This window comes from Heteronotia binoei, chromosome 21 (assembly GCF_032191835.1).
Source record: "Heteronotia binoei isolate CCM8104 ecotype False Entrance Well chromosome 21, APGP_CSIRO_Hbin_v1, whole genome shotgun sequence".
Taxonomy (NCBI): Eukaryota; Metazoa; Chordata; class Lepidosauria; order Squamata; family Gekkonidae; genus Heteronotia; species Heteronotia binoei.
Genome location: NC_083243.1, coordinates 5685827 through 5703986, shown reverse-complemented (window position 1 = coordinate 5703986; position 18160 = coordinate 5685827). Strand labels below are relative to the sequence as shown.

At 50.9% G+C, this 18160-nt stretch overlaps 1 protein-coding gene across 1 annotated transcript in view; it reads left to right on the top strand.

Annotated features, from left to right (window-relative positions):
• Positions 1-3007: 3007 nt before the first annotated feature.
• Positions 3008-18160, top strand: part of NEMF (nuclear export mediator factor) — a 75390-nt gene continuing 60237 nt past the window's right edge. The window contains exons 1-4 of the mRNA XM_060261399.1: positions 3008-3186; positions 5800-5868; positions 8553-8655; positions 9307-9432. Coding sequence (XP_060117382.1) covers positions 3128-3186; positions 5800-5868; positions 8553-8655; positions 9307-9432 — 357 coding nt within the window. The 5' untranslated portion in view covers positions 3008-3127. The remainder of the gene's footprint in view (positions 3187-5799; positions 5869-8552; positions 8656-9306; positions 9433-18160) is intronic.

The window sequence follows — 18160 nt, the reverse complement described above, 5'->3', positions numbered from 1 at the left end:
GCACCTGCTGGAATGGCCTTGGGTCGGCCATAGCTCTGGCAGAGGTTGTCCTTGAAAGGGCAGCTGCTGTGAGAGCCCTCTCAGCCCCACCCACCTCACAGGGTGTCTGTTGTGGGGGGACAAGACATAGGAGATTGTAAACCACTCTGTCTCTGATTCAGGGAGAAGAGCGGGGTATAAATCTGCAATCTTCTTATCTGGGAGAACTGGGTTTGATTCCGCACTCCTCCACTTGCACCTGCTAGCGTGGCCTTGGGTCAGCCAGAGCTCTGGCAGAGTTGTCCTTGAAAGGGCAGCTGCTGTGAGAGCCCTCTCCAGCCCCACCCACCTCACAGGGTGTCTGTTGTGGGGGAGGAAGGGAAAGGAGATAGTGAGCCTCTGAGACTCTTCGGAGTGGAGGGCGGGATATAAATCCAATATCTTCATCTACCTCACAGGGTGTCTGTTGTGGGGGAGGAAGGAAAAGGAGATTGTGAGCTGCTCTGAGTCTCTTGATTTATCGAGAAGGACCGGGGTATAATTCTGCAATCTTCCTCAGAAGGAAGGGAGGGAAGAAAGGAGATGTCAGGAGAGAGAGGGGATAAGAAAGCAACATTAAATGCATGTTCCGGGCCACTGACTGGTTTGGCTTAGAGAAGCGATTTAAAGAGACAAATGCCTTCTTCTCCAAGCTGGCTGATGGGGAGGTGAGGGGTTTGAGAGCTCTGGTCAAGGGCTTTGGCCACAGTTCGGGTTGCCAGGTCTCTTCCTGCCCCCCCCCCCACGGCCACGGATGTAGAGTTGCCAGATCCAAGCCGGGAAAGTCCTGAAAATTTGCGAATGGAGCCTGGGAAGGTTCTATGAAGGGTTGCCTTCCTGGTCTGTGATGGAAATACCCGGAGACTTCAGGAGTGGAGCCAGGAGAGGGTAGGGAGGGGCCTCAGCACGGTACAACACCATAGAGGGAGGGAGGGAAATGGATGGAAGGGGGGGAGAGATAAGTGGAAAGAAAGCAACTTTAAATGCATTCTGTAAATGATGTGATTTAAAGAGACAAATGCTTTCTCCAGTCCGGCCGATGCGGGGTGGAGTGGGGGCATCGAGACGCACGCAACGAGTGTTCAAGAGCCACATGTGGCTCTGGAGCCGAAGTTTAGCCTCCCCTGTTTAAGACCAACAACGTTTAATTTTGAGTAGGAATGTACAGGAACGCAGTTCCGACTGGGTTCGTGTCAGAGGGTGTGGCCTGATATGCAAATTAGCTCACGCTAGGCTTTTTCTACAAAAAAGTCTATGTGGAACAATGATGACATCAGGGGGTGTGGCCTAATATGCAAATGAGTCACTGCCAGGCTTTTTCTACTGAAAAAGCCCTGATTCTGAGTATAAGCTTTCGTGTGCATGCACACGTGTTCTGATGGGCTTTCATGGGAGAGGAGGTTCGGGGACTCTTTTGAGCCCCTGCACCTCTCTGCTTCGAAACGAAACCCAGTTTAGTCCACTCAAAACGTACAAACTCAGTTGAACAAAGCAGGACTCCAGTGGCACCTTTAAGACCAACCCATTTTTATTTAGAAACTCAGCTTTCGTGTGCTCTTAAGCACACTTCATCAGACGAGGAATCCAGCAAAGGGAGCAAAGCCATACATAGCTGAGCAGAGCCATACAGAGCTGGATTCCTCGTCTGATGAAGTGTGCTTAAGCGCTTACGAAAGCTGACGTTCTAAATAAAAACGGGTTGGTCTTAAAGGTGCCGCTTGACTCCTGCTTTGTTCAGCTGCTTCGGACCAACACGGCTGCCCGCTTGGATCAGATTCTTGTAAATTCCATGCCTGCAGTTCTTACAGCAAAAACCGTAATCCAAGGCTAGGACTACTGTGTAGGATAGAGGTGGCCAAACTGTGGCTCTTTTACTCATATTGTGTGGCTCTTGACGCTCCACTGGCCAGCTTGGAAAAGGCTCTTCTCTCTTTAAACCACTTCTCCAAGCCAAGGTAGCTGGCGCCTTGGAGGATGCATTTAAAGTGGCTTTCTTTCCACCTTTCACTCCCTTGCCCAGATTTCTTCCTTCCTTGCCATTCTCAAACATCTGATGTTCATGTCCCGTGGCTCTCAAACATCTGATGTTTATTCTGTGTGGCTCTTACGATAAGCAAATTTGGCCACCCCTGGCGTAGGATGACCAATCTCCAGGTGGGGACTCTCCCCAAATTACAACAGGTTGTTTCCCAGCTCAGTTCCCCTGGACAGAATAGGAGCTTCAGAGAGCAGACCTTTTGGTATCACATCTCCTCCGAGCTCTCTCTCGCCGTCCTCTCTCGCTGCCCGTGAATCTCCAGGAGTTGCTGAAGCCAGAGAAGGCAACCAACAGCCAGGTGCCTCCTGCATCTTCTTTTGAATGTGGGGTCTCCAAGGGGTTTCCAAGTCCGGCTTCAGAAATCTCTGCAGATTTGAGGGTGGAGGCTTGGAGAATGGCGTTCAGGGAGGGACTGCCATCCAGCCCGCCTTCTAAAGCAGCCATTTTCTCTGTGAGAAGTGCGCAATAAATATTTTGAATAAATAAAAAAAAGATGGATGGAGTCTGGAGATGGTTGCAGTTCCGGGAGATCTCCAGCCCCCTCCTGGAGGTTGACAGTCCTTGAGAGCCCCGGCATGTATTTTGCATTTAAGATCTAAGGCTTCCAGGGGTGGCCAACGGTAGCTCTCCAGATGTTTTTTTGCCTACAACTCCCATCAGCCCCAGCCAGCATGGCCGATGGCTGGGGCTGATGGGAGTTGTAGGCAAAAGAAACATCTGGAGAGCTACCATTGGCCGCACGCCTCCCTTTCTATGGAATGGACTGTTGCTATTCCCAAGACCTCCGACAGAGGGAGGCCGAGAGCTGCTGCCCGCGGCGGCGCTCGGGGAAGAGCACAAAGGTTTCCCCTCTGACCTTCCTATTGGTTCCCGAGCAGGGGCTCCGCGCTCCCGAGCAGAAGTGTTTTGGCCTCGCCGCGTCGCCGTAGTTTCGGAGGTGGCCACGCATGCGTGTTAGCTACCTTCCTCCTGTCAGGGCCGGCGGCTGGATGGCGGCGAGCGGCGGGGCTGAGACGGACCGACTGACTGTATTCGCTCGCCGGTGACCCCCCCGCCGGCCTTCTGTCCGCCATGAAGTCCCGCTTCAGCACCGTCGATATCCGGGCGGTGATAGCCGAACTCCGCCACAGGTAGGTCTCCTGGCAGACAGGTAGCCACGCCCCTTTCTGGGCCGAGGCCACGCCCCCTTCCTGAAGAATGCCTTCTCGGTGGGGAGCCCGGCCGGCCTGCCACGTCATCCTTCCTGCCAAGTCCAATTCAAGAAATATCTGGGGGCTTTGGGGGTGGAGCCAGGAGACATTGGAGGTGGAGTCAGGAGGCTTTGGGGGTGGAGCCAGGAGACTTTGGGGTGGAGTCAGGAGACATTGGGGTGGAGCCAGGAGACTTTGGGGGTGGAGCCAGGAGACTTTGGGGTGGAGCCAGGAGACATTGGGGGTGGAGCCAGGAGACTTTGGGGGTGGAGTCAGGAGACATTGGGGGTGGAGCCAGGAGACTTCGGGGGTGGAGCCAGTAGACTTTGGGGGTGGAGTCAGGAGACATTGGGGTGGAGCCAGGAAACTTGGGGGTGGAGCCAGGAAACTTTGGGGTGGAGCCAGGAGACATTGGGGTTGGAGCCAGGAGACATTGGGGTTGGAGCCAGGAGACATTGGGGGTGGAGTCAAGAGACTTTGGGGGTGGAGCCAGGAGACTTTGAGGTGGAGTCAGGAGACTTTGGGGGTGGAGCCAGAAGACATTAGGGTTGGAGCCAGGAGATATTGGGGGTGGAGTCAGGAGACTTTGGGGGGTGGAGCCAGGAGCAAGGGTGTAACAAGCAAAATAGAACTCGAAGGGGAGTTCTGGCCATCACATTGAAAGGGACCGCACACCTTTTCAATGCCTTCCCTCCACTGGAAATAATGGAGAGAGGCACCTTCTTTGGGGGCTCATAGAATTGGGCACCTTGACCCAGTCTTTTTGAAACTTGGAGGGTCTTTTGAGTAGAGGCATTTGTTGCCTATATGTCAAAAAACAGCCCCTCCCAAGAGGTCCAGAAACCCACAGTTCAATTCTCCATTACAGTGTATGGGAATTGGTCTCCATAGGGAATAACGGAGTGTCCAGCAGACATTTCCCTCCCTTCTCCCGCACTTTCTGATGGCCCCGAGGCAGGGGGAGGGTCTCCAAACCGGGGGATCCTCTGCCCCCACATGGGGATTGGCAACCCTACCTGCAGATTGGGTGGCTGGCAGCTACTGTCTGGGCAGGTACAGGGTTGCAAACTGCCCTAGGAAACAGGAACCCCCAGGGCTTAATAGAGATAACAGTTTCCTATCTCTCTACGTGTGCTAATGTCATTCAGTTTCTGCATCTGTTTGTAAACCCTTATGATCAGGGATCATTTTGTAGAAAAAGAGGTGCTGGAGCTCATTAGCACAACTCATTTCCATATACCACACACCTCCTGATATCACTGGTGTGTATGTGTAGTCCCCTGTGCAAGCCCCAGTCCTTTCCGACTCTGGGGTGACGTCGCATCATGATATTTTCATGACAGAGTGTTTACGGAGTCGTTTTCCATTGCCTTCCCCAGTCCTCTACACTTTCCCTCCAGCGAGCCAGGTACTCATTTTACCGATCTCGAAAGGATGGAAGGCTGAGTCAACCTTGAGCCAGCTACCTAAATGATTTTGGCTCAGCATCTACCTTAAAATGCTTCTTGAACTACAGTCATAATAAAACCTTACTTCCGTCATACTTCTTAAATTACTTTCTGCTATGTGGCCACAATTTCTATGTTTTGGTTATTTTCCCTTTTTTTTGTGGGGGAAAATATTAGAAAGTTTGCCATATCTTAAGTTCGGCAAAATTTTCACAGGGGGGGGGGGTTGAACAGAGCCCAGAAGCGTGTATTTGGAGGGAGGGGGGAGAAAGAAAGAGTACAATAAGATGCAGAGGTTCTGGAGCTCGTGCCCAGAATGAGGTCTGCTTATGATGTGAAAAAACAGCAAGAGACCAGTGACACCTTAAAGACTAGCCAAATTTGTCAGCTTCCATGAGTCACTGCTCACTTCCTCAGATATCTGAAGAATACAGACGAAGCTGACAAAGTGGCCAGCGCCACAGCAGTTGATAACTTTGTTAATTTTTAAGGTGGCCGCAGACTCCTTGTTTTTTTTGCATTTTTCTCAAAAGCTCAGCTTTTGAATTCCCCACAAGATCTCTGTCCTCTTTTACCTGCCTTTGGGAGTCAAGGCTCTCAAAAATATCTGACAGAGGAAGCTTTGGGCGTTTTCGCACTGACCTTACTCCGGAGCGACGTCCCTCTTCACCGCGTAGCGTCTGCGCGGATTTCGCACACGTTGCTCCGCAGAACCCGGAAGAGCCGCAGAGTGCCGCGGCTTTTGCGTCGCAAATGTAAACTGCCAAAAACCAGTTTACATTTGCGACGCAAAAGCCGGGGGACTTTGTGGCTCTTCCGGGTTCTGCGGAGCAACGTGTGCGAAATCCGCGCAGACGCTGCGCGGTGAAGAGGGACGTCGCTCCGGAGTAAGGTCAGTGCGAAAACGCCCTTTGACTCTCAAAAGCTTATGTCTCCCAAAATCTTTTTTTTAATCTCTTAAGATGCCACTGGACACACGTTTATCTGTTAAGCAAATTCTTGGTTCAGTTTTTAAAATCAGCACGGGCTCCTGTACAGTTATCTTTCCTGACTTTACGAGATGACAAATGGCATTCACGAAGTTTTGTTTTGTTTCTATACGCAGCCTCTTGGGGATGAGAGTAAACAACGTTTATGATGTGGATAATAAGACATACCTTATCCGTCTTCAGAAGTAAGAGCTGAATTTTCTTGTTTGTTCTGTTTCCAGTATTCTTAAATATGACTCGTTCTTTTCAAAAAGATAACGTAGGTAACTGAAATACAGAAAATAACAAACAGGAGAACAGATAACCCCTACGGCTTTCTTGTTGGCCCTTAAGTGGAACTGGTTGGTCCCTGTGTGAGAAAGGAGGCTGAACTAGAGGGACCCTCACCGGTCTGATCCAGCAGGCTCTTCTGATGTTCTTATGAAGGCCTCGGCCTCTCTGCCCTGTTGTTGGCCCTCCTGAGGAGCTGGTGTGAGGCAGGAGGCTGGACTAGATGGACCCTCCCTGGTCTGACCCAGCAGGGCTCTTCTGAGGTTCTTATGAAGGCCTCGGCCTCTCTGCCCTGCTCTTGGCCCTCCAGAAGAATTGGCTGGCCACTGTAGGAGATAGGAGGCTGGACTAGATGGACCCTCACTGGTCTGATCCAGTAGGGCTCTCTGATGTTCTTATAAAGTCCTCAGCCTCTATGCCTTTGTTGTCAGCCCTTCAGAGGAACTGGTTGGCCACTGTGCGTGACAGGATGCTGGACTAGATGGACCACTGGTCCAATCCAGCAGGGCTCTGTTCGTGTTTTTATGACATTACTTTCTGTATGCTGTGAGGCAAAACAGGAAGCATAAGAAAAGCCATTCTGGATCAGACCAAAGGCCTCTCCATCTCTTCTAGAATATTGGCTGTTTTGGAAATGCATTGTGGGAAATTGACAAGCAGGCCACAAAAGCGGCATCCTTTCTTTTTGTTTGTACCACCTTATTCTGTGGTTTCCTTCCACTGAACGTAGAGACTCTGCTCTTCTTCCTTGGAGGTTTTGAAACAGAGACTGGATGGCCACCTGAGCAATGAAGATCCTGTGAATTTAGGGAGAGGTGTTTGTGAGTTTCCTGCATTGTGCAGGGGTTGGACTCAATGACCCTGGAGGTCCCTTCCAGCTCTATGATTCTGGGATTCTTCAGGAGGTGGTGAGCTCTCCTTCCCTGGAGGTTTTTAAACAGAGCCTAGATGGCCATCTGACAGCAATGCGGATCCTGTGAATTTAGGGGGAGGTGTTTGTGGGTTCCCTGCATTGTGCAGGGGGTTGGACTAGATGACTCTGGAGGTCCTCTTCCAACTCTGATTCTATGCTCAGAGCTCATGGCTAAGAGTTACTAGTAAACCTACTTTTTGCAGATTTGTCTGATCCCCTTTAAAGTAATAAGGCTTTCCCTCCGATTTCACTGAAGAGGTGAGAATTGGGAATTGCGATCCAAACCAGCACCCCAGACGCAGTTGACATTGTTGCAAGATCCCCCTATAAGAAATAAAACACATCTCATTCCCAGCCCCAGTTCAGATCCTCCCCCTGCCTCTGCCCAACAGGGAGACCGGTTCAAGTTTCTTGTAGAGTGTGTGAGTACAGCAGTATACGGGCATGGATCCATCCTGTGTGGCATGAACTGCACTGGCTACCCATTGAGTACTGGATCCGGTTCAAGGTGTTGGGACTTTCCGTTAAAGCCCTATATGGCCAGGGGCTAGCATACCTTCAGGACCACCTCTCCCTGTATGAGCCCCGGAGGGTCCTTACAATCAGGGACCCAACAACTTTTGGTATTACCCGGCCCCAGAGACGTCCATGTGGCCACGATGAGGGCCAAGGCCTTTTCGGCCCTGGCCCCTGCCTGGTGGAATGAGTGTCAAGCATGCGGGTTCAATGATGAGTCGAAGTTGATACAAAGACTGCGTTTATTGATAGACCGATACTTTGGTACAGCAGATTCTTGAGAGGAATGAAACGGATACATTGATACAATACTTTTAAGGCTGACTTCAAAAGGATTCCAAGGGATGGGGTTGCGGGAGAGCGTTCACACACATACTATCCTACATGTCTACGTTCCCATAGTGTTATCAGGACTTCATCCTTGCTTTCTCCAGATGGCCTATACTCCCTTAAAGGAATGTATGAGAAGGTGCTGATTACTTGGTTTCAGTTCTCACTACTTCTAATTACAAGCCATAAAGCAAGATGGGGGGGGGGGGAAGAATAATAGGCTAACAAGGTTGGGTCCCCCCTAACATTTCCCAGAGCAGGTTTAGGCAGGACCCTAAAACAATCAATTACCCATGGAATTTTACCATGCTTGACAATGAGCTCCCCCTGGAGATCCGGGCCCTGTGGGAATGTGCTCGAGTTCCGCTGTGCCTGTAAAACAGAGCTCTTTCGCCAGCCTTTCAGCTGAGGCAGTGGGCATCTCTCGTTACCGGCCTCCCCCTTCATTCCACCCCAGTGCTGGACCTGGACAATAGGCCGCGTCTGTGACGCAGAACCGCCGTTTTGGTCTCTGTTGTCATTCTGTAGTTTTAGATTTTATAGATTTTAAATTGGTCTTTTATTGTTTTTAGCGTTGATTGTCTTTATGCTGTAACCCGCCCTGTTCTACGGGAAGGGCGGGCTAAAAATCGAATAAAATATATAAATAGATAAATATCTTTTCTGCCTCCTTTATCCAAAATGAAAGCCCCAAGTTTGCAGTTCCCAGAGCAGGAAATGTGGCTGTGTGGCAAGCGGGTAGAGGCTGGGCATCAAGGAATGCAGTGTGAGCAACAGACGTCATCCTCCCCCCCCCCCCCGCCCCTCGTGCCCCTGATTCTCTCTGTCACCCCCACACAGGCCAGACTGCAAGGCGACACTCCTCCTGGAATCCGGCATTCGGATTCACTCCACCGAATTTGAGTGGCCTAAGAACATGATGCCGTCTAGCTTTGCGATGAAGGTAAGTTCACCGTTTGGCTTAACTTGCTCAGTGCTCTGAGACTCTAAGATTTGGAGTGGAGGGCAGGATATAAATCCAGTATCTTCTTCTATCTTCTCTCACTGTTGCCCCCCCCCCCGCCCCCCAAGCACCAAGGAGACACAGCATCCCTGCCCCAGACATAATAATAATAATAATAATAATAATAATAATAATAATAATAATAATAATAATAATAATAATAATAATAATAATAATAATAAATTTTATTTGTATCCCGCCCTCCCCGCCAAGGCGGATCAGGGCGGCTAACAACATCTATACATGTATAACAATAGGTAATAGATAAGACTTAGTTAACAGTAAAAACATCTAAACACTATAAAAACCCGTTAATAATTAAAAATTTTTAAAATTCACAGTTTGAGTTAAATTAATCTGGCAGCATAATAATATTCTGACGCTGGTGCCTGCCAGTTTAAGTATCTATACTGACGAGAATCTTGAGACACGGTTACTCTAGGTCCTAATTCAGCAGCCGGCATACGCTTGTTTAAAGAGGACCGTTTTGCAGGCCCTGCGGAATTGGTCGAGATCTCACTGTTTTCCCCCCAAAAAAATCTGTACAATTCTGCAGCCATTCACATCTGTATTGTCCCCCCCTCTCGACAGTGCCGCAAACATCTGAAAACCCGAAGGCTTGTGAGTGTGAAGCAACTCGGTGTGGACAGGATAGTAGATTTCCAGTTTGGAAGCGACGAAGCCGCCTACCACGTGATCATAGAGCTGTATGACAGGGTAAGTGCGGGGAGGAGGTGTGCGAAAGACCAGTAGAGGGAAGGAGCTGCTGCTTCCCCCCCCCCTTCCCAGAATGCTTAGCAGATGTGTCCTTTTGCATTAGCATGTGGCTTTGAAGACTACCGTGACTCAAAGAATGCAAGAAGAGGCCTCAAGTAAATTAATACTTTGAACGTTTATTCATCGTCTTTCTCCCTTATGGTACTCAAGGCGGCTTACAATATAAATAATATCTTTATTTATTAAATCGTTTTCTCCTCCACCTTTCTCCCAACTGGGGACTCAGAGCAGCTGATGTCATTCTTCTCCATTTTATCCTCACAACAACCCTGCAAGGCGGATTAGCCTGAGAAAGTGCGACTGGCACAGAATCACCCAGTGAGTTTCCGTGGCACAAGTAGCAGAGGTCCATCAGTGGCTGTTAGCCGCAGCATACTGTTGGAACTGTCTGGGGCAGTGATGCTCTGTATTCTTGGTGCTTGGGGTGGGCGGGCAAAGTGGAAGGGTTTCTAGCCCCAATTGTGAACCTCCTGATGGCACTTGGGGGGTTTTTTTGGCCACTGTGTAACACAGAGTGTTGGACTGGATGGGCCATTAGCCTGATCCAACATGGCTTCTCTTATGTTCTTATGTGACACAGAGTGTTGGACTGGATGGACCATTGGCCTGATCCAACATGGCTTCTCTTGTGTTCTTTGAGCCTGAGTCTCTTAGCCACATGTCCACCACCCTCAGCCCACTACACCACACTGGCACTCAGTAGATCGCATAAATAAATCACATAAAAAAATAAATCACATAAAACTACAACCCCCCCCCCCCAATTTAAAATCACAGTGCAGGACTGCTTTAATAAAACACAGCCCTAAATGAACCCATCTTCAGTGGAAGCCAGGGGACCAGGCGTTCCTTCCTGGGGAGGTTGTTCTGTAATCATGGGGCCACCACTGAAAAGGCCCTCTCTTGTGTTCCTGCCATGGGGAGCCTCTTTGCTTGTTGGGACAGTGGTGGGAGGGGCTTTCCTTGCTGTATGGAGTTCTGGGCAGGAACATCTGGGAGAAGACAGTCCTTCCCCAGGTAACCCAGTCCCAAGCCAAGTAGAAAAGAGAGTTTCCGCTGCCATTTTTCTCTGCCGAGTTCTCTTGCTGTTTTGCCCCTTCAGTTAGGGCTCTGCTTCCCCTCCAAGCTATTTGACTTTTTTTGGAGCAATTGGAGGAGGGGGAATACACTGGAAGCTCTCTATTGTCTATCTGCGGGACCGCCTTTCCCCACACGTTCCCCGGAGAGCACTGCGTTCAGGGACAAAAAATCTGTTGTCCGTCCCTGGACCAAGGGAGGCTAGGTTGCGGCAGACGCGAGCTAGGGCCTTCTCGGTGGCAGCACTAGAATTGTGGAATACTCTCCCAGAGGCCATAAGGGCCCTGCGGGATCTTTCCACTTTCCGCAGGGCCTGTAAGACCGAACTGTTTTGACAGGCCTTTGAGATCTAACCTAATTTGGGAGAGCGCTGCCACTCTGCACCATTACAGAGTACCATGATCACCATTTACATTTATATTTATGTTAAATTATATCATAGCGACACAGCACCCAAAATGCAATGGAATGTTTTAAATGTTTAAGCGTTTTAAATAATTTTAAATTTTAGTTTTTTATTGGTTAAATTGTAAAAATGTATGTTGTTAGCCGCCCTGGGTCCGCTTGCGGAGAGGGCGGGATAGAAATTGAAAGTAATAAATAAATAAATAATACTGTTCTATAAGTAGGGTGGCCATAATGTCTGAAGGCCAGCCAGGGACACTTTGGGGGGGGAGGTAGGGGTGCGCGCGCGCCGGCCGCCGGAAACAGGAAGTGACGTCACTTCCGGTGACGTCACTTCCGGTGACATCATGCCACCTGCCGGAAGCAGGAAGTGACATCACTTCCTGTGACATCATTTCCCCCGCGCCACCTGCCGGAAGCAGGAAGTGACATCACTTCCCCGCGCCACCTGCCGGACACAGGAAGTGACATCACTTCCTGTGACATCATTTCCCCCGCAGTGCAGTTTGCAAGATCTGAAGCGCACACACACACACCAAAAAAAGTCTGAGTACAGTCAAATCTGTCTATGAGCACCATGTGCAAAACAGGAGAGCTTCCCATTGGGCCAGACATCCTTAATATGCAAATATTAGTGAGCTAAGAGGCTTCAATTTTTTTTTAAAAAAGTTATTCATAAGAGTTCTGGCCATCACATTTAAAGGGACAGCACACGTGCTTACATTTCAATATTGATCTTTATTTTAGTCACTGGTTTCCTTACCAGCCCACTCTTCAGAACTTCACTCACACCCCCAACCAAGCTAAGGGAGCAAAGGCTACCACCCACAATTCTATAGTTCACTACCCCTTTCCCTTTATAAACTGCCTTCCTAAACCATTCCATCATAGTACAGTTTTATTACCTTTATAGAAATGCCCTCCTGAACGATTCTATTTTATGCAGTTCAGGGATGACCAAACTTCAGCTCAGGAGCCACTTGTAGCTCTTTCGCACAAATTGTGTGTCTCTCAAAGTCCCCAATGCCTTGCTGGCTGGCTTGGAGAAGGCATTTATCTCTTTAAATAACTTCTTCAAACCAAGCCAGCTTGGAGAATGATTTAAAATTGCTTGCTTTCTACCTCTCTCTCCCTCCCACCATCTATTTGCCTTCCTTCCTTCCCTTGCAGCTCTCAAACATCTAATGTTCATGTCTTGCAGTTCTCCAAACATCTGACACTTATTCCATGTAGCTGTTATGTTAATCAAGTTTGACCACCCCGATATAGTTTGTGAAATGAGAGAAGGAAGCATGGTACATAAAATGCCATACACCACACAGAAAGCAGGAGAAATGGGGGCATAAATTGGTCCCTCCTCCTTTTGCCAGGGAGGAAATGGCAGAGAAAGTTGCATGCAGCAGGGAGAGGGAGGTGTACTTTGGACCTATATTCTTTAGTGCTATAGAGGTCAAAGCCCAGTCAGGTTTTAACCTGGCTGCATCCCAAAAGTCTTGTAGCTTTGAAATTAAAAGTTAGCTACTCCAATGATACAACAAGAGGCATCAATGTGTCCATGTTATGCACACTCAGACCATATCTTTCTGTTCACTGGTTTTGCAGGGTTTTTGTAATCTTTCACACACACACATATACACAAAAACTAACAAACCTGTTTAACCAAAAGGGACAATAACATGAGGTAACTTAAAAATTCTAGCCACCCAGCATGATGGCTACTTTAGAAACAATGAAGGAATCTTATTTATCATGCTTGATAGCACAAAGTGCTTACCCTTTTTACAGAAGATGGACAAAGGAAATGTGCTTGCAGCTGTGGTAATCATTACCACAGCACAGGAGGGAGGGAGGGGGAAGAGTTTGCAGCTACGTCCAGAATGTATGCCATGCATAACCACAGTGGCTTCCCTCGCTGTTGTGTCAGAAACATACAAGCCACATTTGATTTCAGAACAGAAAAGAGGTAGCAAAGCATGTTTTACTTTAAAAAACCATCTTGGATGATGGCCCTGGTGCTGATCTTGCCTGATGAGAGATCAGTAGGATTGTTCCTCTTGCGTTATACTCACATAAAATAACAGTTGATAATGTTGAACAAGCACAGAAAGCAAAGTTTCCAGAAAACTAGATCTTGGTCTCTTGGCTTCAGCAGGGACAACAACCCCTTTATTTAAATCAACAGGAGACTTAGCAAGTTTTTATTCTGCTGTGAGCTTTTCTGGCCTACAAAGCGTGGTCTAGTCCCCAAAAGTTTATGGCAGAATAAAAACTCTGTCACTTGTGGAGAATTAGTTCTCCAGTTTTGCTGCTCCATGTGGAGTATTCCTGTACACAAGGAGTGGCAAAAGCAGGGAAATGGCTACCCCCACAGAACTATTTCAGCACAGGAAAATATGTGTTATCCTCCTTAAATATTACCTCCTTAGGTTATGCAATGAGCTTATGGAGTACGCCTTTTATCACTTGCTTCCCATTGCATCCAAAATGCCTCTTTCTCTTCCTCTTGTTTCATTAGTTCCTCAGGGACCCTTGCAGAATCTCCAAATGTCCCTGCTTTGCTTTTTCCTGAATTAAATATTTAGCCATCTTCCCCTTACTGCACTTTTTCCTCCCATTAAGCTATGCGTTTTTTTTTGCCTTAGCACACTAAAAAAAAAAACCTCTCAATTCCTACCAGAGTGAAAATATCACAAAACCTCTAGTCCTTGCTAAATTTCCAGTTTCTATTCCAAAACAAAACACACAGATTGGGGTAAGATTGTGCAGGCAATTCAGACATTTTACAATCCCTTCTCCCTTTCTATCAGAAAGTGCAGAAATGGTGTGTACTTTCATGCTATTTGGACTATGCCACATTTTTTTGGCAGTTTTAGTAATTAACTTTTTATTGAACTTTTTCAATATAAAAATAAACAGTAATACAAAGAAACAATAATAAATTAATAGTGCTGTAAAGACTATTGAATATAACCAAGTAATAAGCGGTTGTAAACAAGAGATAGATTAAGAAAAACATAGCAACATTATTTTGTATGAAGAAGAAAATTGATCAAGTAATTTAAAAAACAAATAATATATTATGAGAGAGTTGTGCATTTATGTAAATCAAAAACCAGTATAAATAGCAACAGAAGTAATTAGTACTGTGACTCACAGTGAGGGATACACTCCATGATAATCTAAAGCTCCTTATGAAAAGTTCGGGAGCCCCGTGGCACAGAATGGTAAGCTGCTCCAGGCGCGGGCCCAGCCAGCCAGCCGCGGGCCGGGAAGAGGAGGGGAGGCCGCGCTGCCGCCGCGCTGCCTCCGCGCGGGCCCACCCGGCCCAGCCAGCCAGCAGGCGGGCCGGGAAGAGGAGGGGAGGCCGCGGATCGCCGCGCTGCCGCCGCGCGCGGGCTCACCCGGCCCAGCCAGCCAGCAGGCGGGCCGGGAAGAGGAGGGGAGGCCGCGGATCGCCGCGCTGCCGCCGCGCGCGGGCCCACCCGGCCCAGCCAGCCAGCAGGCGGGCCGGGAAGAGGAGGGGAGGCCGCGGATCGCCGCGCTGCCGCCGCGCGCGGGCCCACCCGGCCCAGCCAGCCAGCAGGCGGGCCGGGAAGAGGAGGGGAGGCCGCGGATCGCCGCGCTGCCGCCGCGCGCGGGCCCACCCGGCCCAGCCAGCAGGCGGGCCGGGAAGAGAAGGGGAGGCCGTGGATCGCCGCGCTGCCGCCGCGCGCGGGCCCACCCGGCCCAGCCAGCCAGCAGGCGGGCCGGGAAGAGGAGGGGAGGCCGCGGATCGCCGCGCTGCCGCCGCGCGCGGGCTCACCCGGCCCAGCCAGCCAGCAGGCGGGCTGGGAAGAGGAGGGGAGGCCGCGCTGCCGCCGCGCGCGGGCCCACCCGGCCCAGCCAGCCAGCAGGCGGGCCGGGAAGAGGAGGGGAGGCCGCGGATCGCCGCGCTGCCGCCGCGCGCGGGCTCACCCGGCCCAGCCAGCCAGCAGGCGGGCCGGGAAGAGGAGGGGAGGCCGCGCTGCCGCCGCGCGCGGGCCCACCCGGCCCAGCCAGCCAGCAGGCGGGCCGGGAAGAGGAGGGGAGGCCGCGGATCGCCGCGCTGCCGCCGCGCGCGGGCCCACCCGGCCCAGCCAGCCAGCAGGCGGGCCGGGAAGAGGAGGGGAGGCCGCGGATCGCCGCGCTGCCGCCGCGCGCGGGCCCACCCGGCCCAGCCAGCCAGCAGGCGGGCCGGGAAGAGGAGGGGAGGCCGCGGATCGCCGCGCTGCCGCCGCGCGCGGGCCCACCCGGCCCAGCCAGCCAGCAGGCGGGCCGGGAAGAGGAGGGGAGGCCGCGGATCGCCGCGCTGCCGCCGCGCGCAGGCTCACCCGGCCCAGCCAGCCAGCAGGCGGGCCGGGAAGAGGAGGGGAGGCCGCGCTGCCGCCGCGCGCGGGCCCACCCGGCCCAGCCAGCCAGCAGGCGGGCCGGGAAGAGGAGGGGAGGCCGCGGATCGCCGCGCTGCCGCCGCGCGCGGGCCCACCCGGCCCAGCCAGCCAGCAGGCGGGCCGGGAAGAGGAGGGGAGGCCGCGGATCGCCGCGCTGCCGCCGCGCGCGGGCCCACCCGGCCCAGCCAGCCAGCAGGCGGGCCGGGAAGAGGAGGGGAGGCCGCGCTGCCGCCGTGCGCAGGCCCACCCGGCCCAGCCAGCCAACAGGTGGCCGGGAAGAGGCCGGCTGCGGTGGCGAGGGAAGGCGCCAAACTGCGGCTCGGGACGGGAGCCACAGAAAAGAAAGGTGAGAATGCGCTTCGGCGGAAGGGGGCCACACTTACTGTAGTCTCGGGGAATCTCTTTCTCTCCTCTCTCTCTTTCTTCTTCTTCTCTCTCTTTCTCTCTCTCTCTGAAATGGGCAAGGAAAGCAAATCGAACAGCTCGACTGCTGCTGCCCAGATCAAAGTAAAAAGAGAAACTACTAGAAGCAGCGCGGCCGGGAAGCGGGGGTGGGCAGCCAGCCACGTTCCATGGACCAACGGTGAGGGCCCCTAGCTGCCTGCCACGCCCCCAGACCACTTCAAGACGGCTCCCCAGTGGCTGGGCAGGCTGGCAGCTAACGTGAGCCCTCACCATTGGATCCATTTTAGCTAAACCGGGACTTTTAATGGTCCCGGGATAGCTAAGCCGGGAGGCGGGAATTTGGCCGCGGGGGAGGGACAATCCCGGGAGCCCGGGACGATCTGGCCACCCTAAGTATCTATAACAAGGAAGGCCAAAGTTCTGCAGAGACCGAACTATTCAAACTCGCCTTTAACGGTTAGGGGGAGGCGGCTGTTACCTTCTGTTGGTGCGGTCTCATTTGGAGTACTGTGTGCAGTTCTGGTCGCCGCCCCTCAAAAAGGATATTATAGCATTGGAGAAAGTCCAGAGAAGGGCAACTAGAATGATTAAGGGGCTGGAGCACTTTCCCTATGAAGAAAGGTTGAAACGCTTGGGGCTCTTTAGCTTGGAGAAACGTCGACTGCGGGGTGACATGATAGAGGTTTACAAGATAATGCATGGGATGGAGAAAGTAGAGAAAGAGGTACTTTTCTCCCTTTCTCACAATACAAGAACTCGTGGGCATTCGATGAAATTGCTGAGCAGAAAGGTTAAAACGGATAAAAGGAAGTACTTCTTCACCCAAAGGGTGATTAACATGTGGAATTCACTGTCACAGGAGGTGATGGCGGCCACAAGCATAGCCACCTTCAAGAGGGGTTTAGATAAAAATATGGAGCAGAGGTCCATCAGTGGCTATTAGCCACAGTTTGTGTGTGTGTGTGTGTATAAATTTTTTGCCACTGTGTGACACAGAGTGTTGGACTGGATGGGCCATTGGCCTGATCTAACATGACTTCTCTTATGTTCAATCTCGCTGAACTCATATAATGGAAATCAGAAGCTTGCCATCTTGGATTTTTAATATGTATGGAAATGTTTTTATGTACTTAATTTTAATATGTTATTTATTTATTCCTCGCATTTATATCCCGCCCTCTCCGCCGAAGCAGGCTCAGGGCGGCCAACAACCATCAAACACCAAACAATAGAACAGCGAGCAAGCAATTAAAATGAACAATCATTACCATTTAAAACAGTTTAAAATAATTTAAAACAATTTTTGGTGCTAGCGTTGGCACCATTACATTCAGCGATGTTGGGCATCTACTTGTCCTGTAGTTTAACTAAAGGCAAGTCGAAATAGAACCGTTTGTAAATGGCGAATGCTTTTAAGACAGCCAGTTTGGTGTAGAGAGCCAGTTTGGTGTAGTGGTGAAGTGTGTGGACTCTTATCTGGGAGAACCGGGTTTGATTCCCCACTCCTCCACTTGCGGCTGCTGGAATGGCCTTGGGTCAGCCATAGCTCTAGCAGAGGTTGTCCTTGAAAGGGCAGCTGCTGTGAGAGCCCTCTCAGCCCCACCCACCTCACTGGGTGTCTGTTGTGGGGGAGGAAGGGAAAGGAGATTGTGAGCCGCTCTGAGACTCTTCGGAGTGGAGGGCAGGATATAAATCCAATATCTTCATCTACCTCACAGGGTGTCTGTTGTGGGGGAGGAAGGGAAAGGAGATTGTGAGCCTCTCTGAGACTCTTCGGAGAGGAGGGCGGGATATAAATCCAATATCTTCATCTACCTCACAGGGTGTCTATTGTGGAGGGGGGAAGGGAAAGGAGATTGTGAGCTGCTCTGAGACTCTTTGGAGTGGAGGGCGGGATATAAATCCAATATCTTCATCTACCTCACAAGGTGTCTGTTGTGGTGGAGGAAGGGAAAGGAGATTGTGAGCCGCTCTGAGACTCTTCGGAGTGGAGGGCGGGATATAAATCCAATATCTTCATCTACCTCACAGGGTGTCTGTTGTGGGGGGGGGGGAAGGGAAAGGAGATTGTGAGCTGCTCTCTTTGGAGTGGAGGGCAGGATATAAATCCAATATCTTCATCTACCTCACAGGGTGTCTGTTGTAGGGGAGGAAGGGAAAGGAGATTGTGAGCCGTTCTGAGACTCTTCGGAGTGGAGGGCAGGATATAAATCCAATATCTTCATCTACCTCACAGGGTGTCTGTTGTGGGGGAGGAAGGGAAAGGAGATTGTGAGCCTCTCTGAGACTCTTCGGAGAGGAGGGCGGGATATAAATCCAATATCTTCATCTACCTCACAGGGTGTCTGTTGTGGGGAAGGAAGGGAAAGGAGATT